This window comes from Vanrija albida (assembly GCF_041260175.1).
Source record: "Vanrija albida strain AlHP1 chromosome Unknown contig_6, whole genome shotgun sequence".
NCBI classification, from domain to species: domain Eukaryota; kingdom Fungi; phylum Basidiomycota; class Tremellomycetes; order Trichosporonales; family Trichosporonaceae; genus Vanrija; species Vanrija albida.
In genome coordinates, this window is record NW_027191425.1 from 1,585,155 (window position 1) to 1,596,707 (window position 11,553).

Sequence of the window (11,553 nt, forward strand, 5' to 3'; positions counted from 1 at the left end):
GGTAGTAAGGCCTAGGCCGGTGAGGTGACGACGAGGGAAGGCAGGGAAGGGAAGGCGTGTTTTGGTTGGCTTTGGGAGTGAGTCTTTTGTGAATGAAGGGTAGTAGCGATGGGGACGATGAGAGGCTGGGTGACTGGTGGATGTGTCTGTTGCGCTGTGCTGTACACTCAACGTCTGCAGTTGTGCTTTTATCGAAGACGAGGAGGATGAGGAGAAAGCAACGAGGAGGAGGGCAAGCGAACGGGGGGTTTAAGCGAAAAGCAATCGGGATGCGCAGGAGCGTCCTATTCGTGGTGCTAGTTGTCTGGCTGTGGTTTGTATTCACGACGTCACGACAATGTCATTAGGATTTTCTTATTGTAAACGAATTCATTTAGGAGCCAGCAGCCAGCCTGGGAAGTAGTTGCCCGCCGCCAAAAGGGTGGAGATAGCCCAGGCACGAGGTTGTAAACCGCGCAGCGCGTGATTTCCAGATGGATCAAATCCTTTTGTGGCCTGCCAGGAGTCGTCCTTCTGACGCTCCGCTCCTCCCGCACCACTCGGGATCACCGATCGTCAATCTTCTTCGTTTCTCAACCCACCCCAGATCCGTTGCGCGACTTGTGCTCTACTCAATCACACATTCAGCCTCGATCTGCTTGTGTACTCCTCCCCTTCAGCTTCGACCACCAGGGCTCGACTGTGACAACACGCACGTTTCTCTCCAGTGTCAACAGCGCCGGCCCGCTTTATAGGCTCACTCCACAATGGCGCCAGTAAACATCCAACGCAGGACAGCGTCTTCCCTCCCGACGCTCCTCTCGCTCTCAAAGCTCATTCATGTCGTTCCCAATCTCGTGTCCGAGCATGTCAAGCGCGACCAGTTTGTCGTCTCGACTCTTGGTCACGGCGAGGGCAGGCGAGTCGAGTGGGGCTCCCCCGACTGGTACATGAAACTTGCGATTAGTATGACCTTGGTCATTGTCGGTGGAGTTTTCGCCGGGTGAGTCACTGGCGCTCTCAGCGGTTACTGCCCAAGGGTGCTTGAGCTCATCACGTCCCCTCAGCTTGACTCTGGCCTTGATGGGCTCGGACGACCTTAATCTCAAGGTGCTCGCTGCTTCCTCGAGCGACCCCTCCACTCGCCGCTCCGCAAGCAAGGTTCTTCGCCTCCTCCAGCGTGGCCGACACTGGGTCCTTGTTGTGCTTCTCCTCAGCAACGTAGTATGTGTTTACTCGGCGCGACTGGTGTGGCGTGACTTGGGTTCCCTAACGCCCCGCAGTTGATCAACGAATCGCTCCCAATCATGCTGGACCCACTTCTTGGCGGTGGCCCGGAGGCCGTCATTGTCTCCACCATCATGATCGTCATCTTTGGTGAGGTCATTCCTCAGGCTGTAAGTCACGCTCCTGTTGCACGGACCGCCGTAACGACATCTTGCTGACCTCGCAGATCTGTGTGCGATACGGCCTCGAGATTGGCGGTGCGTGCTCCGGGTTCGTGTGGGCCATGATGGTTCTGTTCGCCCCCATCGCCTGGCCCATTGCCAAGCTTCTTGACTACCTCCTTGGCACGGACGAGGGACACACGTGAGTTGAACCGCCACGGCCATAAGCTAACAACCACAGCTACAAGAAGGCCGAGCTCAAGAGCTTCCTCCAGTTCCACCGCGAGGGCGAGGAGCCGCTCCGAGACGATGAGGTGGGTGCATACTTGCACAGCTGCGCTAACCCAACAGATTGTCATTCTCAACGGCGTCTTGTCGCTCAATGACCGTCGTGTTGACCAGATCATGACGCCCATTCAGGACTGCCTGACGCTGTCCGCCGAGGAGATTCTCGACAGCGAGACGATTCAAAACATTCTCATCTCTGGGTTCTCGCGTATCCCCGTGCATGAGCCTAACCAGCCCGATAACTTCATTGGCATGCTCCTTGTTAAGAGGGTACGTGGGCGGAGAAAACTTGCGTTGACTGGCAGCTCATCACGTACAACCCCGAGGATGAGTGGCCGGTGTCCAAGTTCACCCTCAATGCTCTCCCGGAGGCCAAGCCCGACCTCAACTGCTTCCAAGCACTTGACTACTTCCAGACCGGCCGTGCCCACCTGCTGCTCATCAGCGACACCCCTGGCCAGCGTGGCGGCGCTCTTGGTGTCATCAGCCGTGAGTGGACGGACGGAGGGGTTCGGACCAGGCTAACGACTCGCAGTGGAGGACTTGATCGAGGAGTAGGTTTCGGCGCTTGGGATGTTGACTGCTGCTAACGTTGTCAGAATTATCGGCGAGGAGATCGTGAGTTGGGAGTCTGCAGAGCGCCACTGACGTCAGATCGACGAGACCGACCGGTATCAGGACAACCACTCGAAGAGGAAGGCCCAGCGCAAGGCGACTGGTGCTATCATGCGTGCGTTGGCTGCTGCAGACTGGTAGAGTAGCCCTAACTGACGCCCCCAGGTGGTATCATCGAGCGCCAGCGTGTGATCAACGCTTTCAGCCGTCGCCCCTCTGTAAGTTTCGAGGCCCGTGCAGATACTAGGGTCTAACGATCAGCAGGGAACTTCTCGCAACCACTCTCCGCACCCTAGCGCCGCGCAGCCACGTGAGGGCATTCTCGTTCAGCTCCACGACGAGCCGTCCGACATCTCGCGCTCCAACTCTGTCAACGTCACTGCCGCAACTCCTGAAGTCAGCACCGCAGCCATCGTCTCCTCCCCCCTGGCCAACACTGCAGGTTCAATCTCCATCGTCGCTACTTCGCCCAACGGAATAGTCGAGGTTCCCGGAATGGTCGAGGTTCCGGTCGAAGAGGCTCTGAAGGACGGCGACATTGTGGAGACGGAAGCCGGCGACCCCAAGGACGGTGGCGAGCCCATTGCGCAGGCTTCGACGTCGGAGAACATTACAGCTGAGGAGCTGCAGCCTCTGGTGGAGCCCACCAAGCCGTCTGAGCCAGAAGCGTCTTCGAACGGAAATAAAAAGACGAACGGTGGGTCTTCAAAGCGCGGACGTAAGGGGAGGAAGGGGAAGTAGACGTCGTCTTGCCTTTCCATCCTTTCTACCCTCTCTTTTTGCCTATCCACCCAGTCTCTCTCTCCCCATCTAGCATGCATCGTGTGGCCTGGGCTCACTCTGTACGTAGGCACGCGGGCAGCGCCGAACGCCGACGTCGGGGATGTGGTGGACACGCAGTGGCCGTTTGGGTCGCAGGCCGAGTTTGTCGAGACGGCGCAGGCGTTTGCGGCAAAGTACGCGGGGCTCGAGCGCGGCGCGGGCGTGCTTGGGCCGGAGCGGACCAACGCGGGGTGGGAGTGGCGCAGCAAGTTCTCGCTCGTGCGTTGCGTTGTGTGGGCACGGCGTCGCTGACAGCAGTGGCGCGGCACGCAGGGATACCTGTACCGGCGGGCTCGGCGGGTCATCGCGGCCCCCGCGGCGGGGGACGACACGCCGGCCGAGCTCGAGGAGGAGGAGGACGACGCGGCAGCCGCGCTCGTGGGCAGCGTGCACGGCGCCGAGGTCGAGCTGAGCGTCGCGTATTCGGCGAGCTATGGCGTGCCGCTGCTCTGCCTGAGGGCGTGGGACGAGCGTGAGTGCTAGCACCGGCGTGGCTGACGAACGGCAGACGGCGTGCCCCTCCCCCTCGCGACGCTGGTATCCGTCGCGCTGAGGGCACACCTCCCCATAGACGACGGCGAGCAGCACGCCGACGCACTCATGCTCCCCGGCGCGCCGTTCCCCCTCCTCCAGCAGACCGAGCACCCCGTCACGGGCGACATGGTGTGGAGCGTGCACCCGTGCGAGGTGGCCGGCGCCGTCAACGAGGTGCTCGTGGCCCAGGCGGCGGCCGACGGCGACGACAGCGCACTCCGCTCCAGAGTCAGCTGGCTCGAGGCCTGGTTCATGCTCAGCGACAGCGTCGTCGACCTCTCGTCGTAGCGCTTGACTTTTATCTTGGGTTTAGGTTGCATCGCATGTAGGGGGACTATGGTCAAGACTATGGGTTGTATGCGAGGAAGCAAGTTTACATGGCCAGCGCGCGCATGATGGCGTAGCCAATCGTGACAATGACAAACGTCGCGAGGATGGACGCCGGGACACCGTTCTTGAGGAAGTCGTTGGCGTTGATGAAGCGGTGGCCCAGCTTGTTCTCCTGCGTGATGGCAGTCATGTTGGGGAAGCCCGAGACGGGCAGGCCCATGCCGGCCGAGCAGATGAGCGCCGTGGCCATGATGAGCAGGCGCGGGTGCGGGTCGGCAAGCGACTCTCCGATGCGCGAGGCGACGGGCACGAGAAGCACGGCGGCAATGGTGTGAGAAATGCTGCAGAGTTAGTGTCGAGCCAGTGGGTCCAACTCACAATGTGGAAATAACAAGTGCGATGGACGAGAAGACGATCAGGATCTTGTAGAGCCCCATACCGTCGACGAGGCCCTCCAAGACGTGGTCCAGAGACTCGAGGAGACCGGAAGAGAGGACGGCCTTGCCGAGGGCGATACCGCCCATGGCGAGGAAGACGATGGGCCACTGGAAGTCGTGGAAGTCCTCCTTGCGGAGGATACCCGTGCCGAAGAAGGCGACCAGAGGGATGATGGCAATGATGCCCATGTCACCAACCGAGCTCTCAATGTTCTTCTCAATGCACCAGAGGGCAATGGTAAGGACAGTGATGAACAGCACAAAGTAGTGCTTCTTCTTGAGGCTGTCCGTGTTCTTGCGCATCTTGGGGATGCGCAGATCGTTCTCCCAGCGGTAGTTGATGTGCAGGAACGCCCAAATGACAATAACCGAGGTGAGCGAGACGGGCAGCGAGATGGCAAACCACTGCAGCCAGGTGAGAGGTGGGACCATCGAGCCGAGGGCAATCAGGTTCTGCGGCGACGAGATCGGCGACGCCTGGCCACCAATGTTGGACGCGAGGGCAATGGCAATGATCAGGCACCTCGAGAAGACCGACTTGGGCGGCAGCTCGTCGAGAATGGGGCGGACGAGCGCGTAGCAGAGGGTCGGGGCGGCAACGTTCGAGATCCACATCGAGGCAAAGGTGGCAACGAGCATGAGCACGAGCAGGACTGCGCTGGGGTTGGAGCCCGCCGCGTTCATGATGCGCGACGCCGACATGTGGTCGAGACGCGTCCTCGACAGGCCAGCGGCGATGGTGAAGCCTCCGATGAGAAGCATGATGGTGGGCGAGAACATTTGGGCAAAGATGAACTTGGTCGCGTCGGTCGCAGGCAGGCGAGTGTCCTCACCGTCGGTGGAGCGGAGGACACGCAGAACGACGACCAGGAAGGGCACCATAAGCGACGTGACGAACAGGGGGATGGCCTCCGACGCCCAGAGAATGGTGCAGAAGACGAGCATCGCGAAGCAGTTGGTCTCTTCAACGCGGTCGAAGGGCTGAGCCCACATGATGCCGAAGAGCGCACCCAGAGCAATGAGGAAGATGACGCCACCCGTCTTGACGAACTTGGGCAAGACGATCCGGCCACAGGGGGTCCTGATGCCGCGTTTTGGCTGCTCAAACGCGGGCAGCTCCTCTTCTGGCTCGACGGAGCGGAAGATGCCCTGGCCACGACGGTCGCCGACCATCTGGGACCAGACAGTCTCGCGGTCGACCACGATGCGCTCGCGGAGCTGGGCACGGAGCTGCTCCTTGGCAAGCTCCTCGTCGCCGGCGACGACCACACGGCGGTAGAGGAAGAGGACCTTTGCGAGCAAAGTGTCGAGCTCGGCCTTGGCCTCGTTTGTCCAGGGGTACGTCGTGAGCACCTTGTCGGAGATGTAGGGCTTCTTGAGCTTCGAGTTGGTGTTCTTGTCGTACTTCTTCAAAATCTTCTCGAAAGCGGTGAGGTTGAGATCCACGTACTGCTTGAGCGCGTACAGGTCGAGCCAGAGGGCGGATACCCGCTTCTTGAAGCCAATGCGCAAGACGGTGGCGTAGTCGCTGCTGCCGGTCCAGTTGAAGTAAGCGACGTCGTGGGGGCCACCGGCCTCCTCGTCGTCGCCAATCTCGAGCTGGAGCCAGGCGGGGTAGGTCGAGCGGTCTATTGGCATGAGGCCGAGCTTGTGCTGGCGCTTGCCCCAGCCGCTGGTCGAGACGGAGGAGAAGGACGTGCGGCGATCATGGGGGTCGTCGGCCGAAGAGAGATCTGATAACGCGCGGCGATGCATGGGAGCGCGGGATCGCGCGGGCGACAAGGGGCCTGCCTCATCCTCGGTGACAGTCGGGGTGGCGATAGAGCGCGAGCGCTGGCGCGAGCCTTGGGTGCGCACGGGCGCGGGTAATGTCGACTCGAAGATGTCGGCGGCGTGGGCATCGCCCTGCTGCACGCTTGTACGGCGGCCAACCAGTCTGGGTAAGCGGCCAAGAATGGATGCACGCTTGCGGGGCGCGCGAGCGGGGGTGGTGTGGGCTGAGCGGGGGAGGAGCGTGTCGCCCTCGTCGTGGTCGTCGGCGTCCTCGTCCTCCTCGAAGATGACGTCCTCTTCACCGGCACCGTGCAGCTCGCGGAGCTCGATTGAGTGAACCTCCTCCTCGATCAACAGGTCGAGCGAGCGGAGCTCGTTGTACTTTGTCGAGTAGAAGGCGTTGACCTTTTCGCGCTCGCGGTCGAGAGCGGCGCGGAACTGCTCTGGCGTGGCCCACTTTGCCGACTCTGCGCGGTGGACGGGCAGCAGCGCGCCCTGCTCGGCGTGCTGCTGGGTCGCGAGGTACGTGGGGTCGAGGGGGACCGAGGGGAAGAGCTTTTTCAACGCGTCATAACTGGAGGGAGGGTGAGCTTGAGGATGGAGGGGCTGTGATTCAGACAACATACTCGACGTAGTGATTCCACCATTCAACGTTCGAGTTGAGCTCGAGAAGAGTTCTGGTCCAGTTAGCTTCGCCATCGCGGTACCATGTTGCGTGAGGTGGCGGCGACAGGGGTGGTGGGGAGCACGGGGGCAGTGTTCCCAGCGTGCCGACCCCAACCCCACGGCGGGAGAGGTCATGCAGCTCGATCTGGACAAGAGTCATGACGGCGGCGGCGGCGATCTGTGGTGGGGTTGCGTGTCTTGCTCATACGTGCGTCCACAAGAGGTAGTGGGGAATAGCACAAGCGCGATGAGCCGATGCAAAAGACGTGCAGCGTGCAGGCCACGCCGACAGGCTTGTCGGGCAGGATTGTCCGCCAAGGCGGGCGCCCGCTCGTCGTTTTGCGGGCCGGGACCGAGAGCCAAGACAACCAGTCCACTCACCCAAACTTCATCTTGTCGCCCGAGTGTGCTGGCCTCGAGTTGTGCCAGGACCAAGAGGGGTGATGAGGAGGAGTGTGTGTGCCGCCGAGTGGTAAGAGCTCGAGTGATTCCGGGTCGGCGTCGAGATGGACCTGGTAGTGACCTCTGAACGCACGTTGCAGGCTGCGGCCGAGACCGAAACTGGAAACGAGCGTTGAAGGTGAGGGGTTGGGTGATGGGTGCGAGATTGTGCTTGGTCGCGTGCACGCCTGGGGTCTATATGTAAGGGGAGAGGGGGGAGGCGGCGTCGAGCAGGCTTGCAGGCTGTCGGAGTCGGCGCGTCGCCCGTCTGTGCAAGAGGATGGACAATGGAATGAGTTGGGAAAAGGAGGCGGCCCAATATGACGAAGGGCATCAGAGCAGCGAAATCGGGAACGGCAGGGTGGGGTGGGGTCAGAGGGGTGGTGGGTGGCACCCTGCGACTCTCTGCCTCTCCTCCTCCTCCTCTGCCGCCTTGGCTCTCTGCCGTTGCCGCTTGCCGCATGCCGCCCTCTACCCTCACTGCTTGGCCGTTTTTGGAACGTGCAGGTCCATACCGACCAAACGCGAAGACTGCTTTTGCCATTGATTGCATCGCGGCCAAGGCAAGCCAAGCATCACCGCAGACTCACTCTGCCCAGCTGCCCATTCGTGGCGCAATGCTACCCCTGCAGGACTGTCCTCCCCCCTCTGCTTGCTCGCGCCAGCCAGCCGGCTTGCCGGCCGGCGCATCACGTCGCTCATCGCTGGCTGGCTGGCCCATCACGTCCATCACGGCCCCATCCCACCCGGCCGGCCGCGCGGCACGCACGAGCCGAATCTCGAATACGACTGGACTAGCTCTTTGACACATGTCTTGCATTCCGACCTATCGCGCTGTATCATTGCGTACAAATGGGTCACACGACCACAAGATCCTCTGCCATCGTCCGTCGGCTCCAGGCCCTGACGACCGACGTGCTTGCGCCATCCGAGGCATGCACGGTACTGCGGCGTGCGGCGGGCGTGCCCACCTTAGACTCCAAGGCGCTGGATCACGCTGTCGATAGTGTCCTTGATCGAGCCGTCGAGATCATGGTACTTGACCCCGAGCACCTTTGTCGCCTTGGCGCCGTTGTAAAAGTTGGCCGCCGCGTTGATCTCCTTCCTGCGCGAGGCCTCGGCATCGCCGTTGGGGTACGTCTTGCGGTCGGGGAAGTGCTTGGCAAAGCTCTGTTCCTGTCAACATCGGGGCTGCCGTCAACGACGCACCAGGACAAAGTCAATGGGCGACACGGCACCGTTGCTCGTAATGAAGCGCTGGCCCGAAGCCTCAGGGGTCGTGAGTGCACGGAGATGACCAAGGGACACTGGACAAGGAATGTCAGCGTCGCCAGGGGGGAGGAGGCTTGTGGCGTAACGCACCGTCGCGGACGTCGACCCAGTTGAAGGGCGCCTCCTTGATGGCCTTGAGCTCTGCCTCCTGGTGGTTGCCGGTGAACCAGTTGACGAGGCCAGCTAGGGCAGGTGTTAGCTCGTGCGAGCGGGCGGGCTGCCGGCGTCGATAGCGAGTGGGAGGAGTGCCTCGTGGTCGTGTGACCTTTGGCGGCACCCCGCATTCCTAGGCATCAGGGAAGGGGCAAACTCACCGACAGACGTGTTGAGCTCTGCGACGCTGTTGACTGGCTGCAGAATCGGGCCGAGGACCTAGGTTTGTTAGTGGATGAGCAGTGCGCACGCGACCACTCGGGGGAACCCGAGCGAGCGAGCGGAGGAATGGGGCACGGCACGTACGAGCGAGGGGTGGATGGCCGCGCCGTCCCACGACGGCTTGTTGTCCTCGATCCACTTCCAGAAGGCCTGCTCGGCGAGTGTCTTGGACGCTGGAGGTTAGCTGCTGCTACGGCGTCCAAACCCACCGCGGTACTTGTCGCCATTGGTGGCGTTGCGGCCCTTCTCCTTGACCTCGCGCACCGAGTAGGCATTCCAGTGGTCCTCCTCGTAGGTGTGGGGCTTGGGGATGTCGTCGTCGAGGATGGCGGCGACCGACGAGGTGATGACCACGCGCTTGACGTTGGGGCTGGGGTTGTTAATGGGGGCGGTGTGGCGATCGCTCACTTGTTCTTCTTGATCGAGTCGAGGATGCCAACGGTGCCCTTGACGGCGGGCTTGATGAGCTCGTCGGGGTCGTCGGCGTTGAGGTGGAAGGGCGAGGCGGTGTGCGCGACGCCGACAACACCCTTGACGGCCTCGTCGAAGGCTCCAGGCTGGGGGGTTAGCCGGTGGGACACGAAGGCCGGGGGGAGGAAGGAGGGAGGCGGACGAACGGGCGAACGGGCGAACGGGCGAGGAGAGCGTGCCACTCGCCACTGGCGGGGGACAGCTAGGCCAGCTGGGCGGCAGCACAGGTCACTGCACGCCACGCCACTACCCAGGCCATACCGCGCGCCACGGCCGTAGTCGTCCACGGGCCGCCTCGACGCTAGCCAACCCCGACCCGTCCACCTCCACCTCCACTTGCACCACCTCAACGCACCTCGGCAATATCCTTGACGATAACATAGTCGAAGGGCACGCCGGCGTCCTTGAACGCGTTCTTCAGAAACTCGCCCTTGTCAGCCGAGCGGACCGTGCCGCGGACGGGGAACCCGGCCTCGAGGAGGTCTTTCACCGTCTGGCTGGCGGCGTCAGCTCGTTCCACGACGCAGCACCCACGCAGCGATGTAGCCCGACGCGCCGGACACGAGGACGAGGTCTCCCTTCTGGATTGCGGGCATGATGTGCTGGATGCTTGGTCGTTGGGGGGATGGCGAGCGGGCCACTGCCGGCCCGCTGGCTATATACTCGCTGGGCGGATATAGCGCCAGCGAGCGGCTGACGTCACGTAATCGCGCGACATGGGTGCGCGGGGCAACAACGTGCGCTCGCGTGCGCGGAGCGCGGCGCGGCCGGCCCGCTGCTGCGAGCTGCTGCGAGCTGCTGCTGCGTCAGCACGCTCGCAACTGTGCGCGTGATGCCTCAGTCGGTGGAGGGTGGTGTTGGTGGGTGGAGGGAACCGGGTCATGGTGGGTTGGTGGAGGGCGAGTGCCGGGCAAGGCCGACGCCGCGAGGCGAGCCTGCCTCGGTCCGTCCGAGTGCTCAGGCGGCGGGTAGCGAGGCCGGCGTGCACCCTGCTGCCTTCAACAGCAGGTCGAGGGCACGCAGGCCGAGAGCACGCTCGTGGGGGACAGGAGCCGTCGTGGCGCGGTGGGACGGACCGAGCGGTCCACGACGAGGAAGGGCTGGCCTTGGGCGACTGCGACCTGCCCGGCGTCTCCGGCCACGCTGCGCGCTGTTCTCTGCGAGCGGCTTTCCACTCTGCCAGCCACCACCCGCCAGGCTGCAGGCGCGAGGTGCATGCAGCAGCGAGCCCCGCTGTGTCAAAGCCATGCAGCCACAGCCGGTCGGCTTCTCATCACCCACCAGGTCAGCAGTCGCGGAGACGACGTCATCTCCGCGAGTCGGGTCGCTTACGTAACCCCCAACCCAGCGCGACTGACTCAAGCCAAACAACAGCCGCCACCCAAAGCCAACAACGTCGAAAGTCAACACCGTCAACATCGTCCACCACCGTCGCAATGGTACGTCTCCCCCCCTCGGCGCCCACTCACGCCCAGTCCAAGCACGCAGCCTTAGGCCACGGCCGCCCGCCGGCCGCGCGCGCGCCGGCCGAGCGCATCGCCTCGGGCGCGGCGTACACCATGTTCACGCCGCAGCAGGTCAAGCAGTTCAAGGAGGCGTTCAACATGCTCGACCAGGACGGGGATGGGCGGGTTGGCAGGGGGGATTTGGAGGTCATGCTGGGGCAGCTGGGTACGTCGTTGCCGCTGGGGAGGAGCTAACGGCTAGGCCAAACCCCCACGCCCGCGCTCCTCGACAAGCTCCTCGCCTCGCGGCCCAGGGGCGCGGCCGCGGCCCCAGGCCCCACCCCCGACATCAACTTCACCCAGTTCCTCACCATGATGGGCGAGCACCTCATCCACCTCGACCACGAGCACGACCTGCTCGAGGCGTTTGCGTGCTTTGACGACGGGGACAAGGGATGGGTCGATACCGCCGAGGTGCGCAAGCACCTCGCTGAGATGGGCGACCACATGAGCTCGGACGAGGTGGGTATGGGGTGGGGCGGCACTGACGCGGACAGATCGACCGCCTGTTCAATGGCCCGTACACTGACCGCCAGGGGCGGTTCAACTACGTCGAGTGGGCAAAGGTGCTGCGTGTCAACGACGGCGACGACGCGAGCGACGGCGCGCTGGCCATTTGAACAGCTCCTCTTCCCCCCCTGTACTATGCAATTGTAT

The 11,553-nt window shown here is 62.8% G+C and overlaps 5 protein-coding genes across 5 annotated transcripts; 3 read left to right on the forward strand and 2 right to left on the reverse strand.

The window, feature by feature from the left end:
• Positions 1–746: 746 nt before the first annotated feature.
• Positions 747–3,011, forward strand: Q8F55_007999 (uncharacterized protein; the record flags this gene model as incomplete). Its single annotated transcript, XM_069356406.1, has 12 exons — positions 747–982; positions 1,047–1,203; positions 1,263–1,376; positions 1,433–1,569; positions 1,609–1,681; positions 1,719–1,925; positions 1,982–2,144; positions 2,191–2,209; positions 2,255–2,273; positions 2,310–2,385; positions 2,436–2,488; positions 2,535–3,011. The coding sequence occupies 12 exons, from the start codon at positions 747–749 to the stop codon at positions 3,009–3,011; spliced, it is 1,731 nt and encodes a 576-aa protein (XP_069206247.1).
• Positions 3,012–3,085: 74 nt separating this feature from the next.
• Q8F55_008000 (uncharacterized protein) lies at positions 3,086–3,914 on the forward strand (the record flags this gene model as incomplete). The annotated part of the gene is made up of 4 exons (XM_069356407.1): positions 3,086–3,092; positions 3,133–3,311; positions 3,351–3,564; positions 3,601–3,914. 4 exons carry the CDS (start codon positions 3,086–3,088, stop codon positions 3,912–3,914), a joined length of 714 nt encoding a protein of 237 aa, XP_069206248.1.
• Positions 3,915–3,999: 85 nt separating this feature from the next.
• PHO91_1 (low-affinity phosphate transporter) lies at positions 4,000–7,224 on the reverse strand (the record flags this gene model as incomplete). Its single annotated transcript, XM_069356408.1, has 4 exons — positions 4,000–4,297; positions 4,335–6,740; positions 6,793–6,843; positions 7,214–7,224. The coding sequence occupies 4 exons, from the start codon at positions 7,222–7,224 to the stop codon at positions 4,000–4,002; spliced, it is 2,766 nt and encodes a 921-aa protein (XP_069206249.1).
• Positions 7,225–8,245: 1,021 nt separating this feature from the next.
• Positions 8,246–9,987, reverse strand: PHO91_2 (low-affinity phosphate transporter; the record flags this gene model as incomplete). The annotated part of the gene is made up of 9 exons (XM_069356409.1): positions 8,246–8,443; positions 8,483–8,580; positions 8,636–8,728; positions 8,860–8,917; positions 9,005–9,093; positions 9,130–9,290; positions 9,329–9,477; positions 9,747–9,888; positions 9,926–9,987. 9 exons carry the CDS (start codon positions 9,985–9,987, stop codon positions 8,246–8,248), a joined length of 1,050 nt encoding a protein of 349 aa, XP_069206250.1.
• An 840-nt stretch (positions 9,988–10,827) lies between these two features.
• Q8F55_008003 (uncharacterized protein) lies at positions 10,828–11,516 on the forward strand (the record flags this gene model as incomplete). Its single annotated transcript, XM_069356410.1, has 3 exons — positions 10,828–11,062; positions 11,099–11,358; positions 11,394–11,516. The coding sequence occupies 3 exons, from the start codon at positions 10,828–10,830 to the stop codon at positions 11,514–11,516; spliced, it is 618 nt and encodes a 205-aa protein (XP_069206251.1).
• Positions 11,517–11,553: the final 37 nt, after the last annotated feature.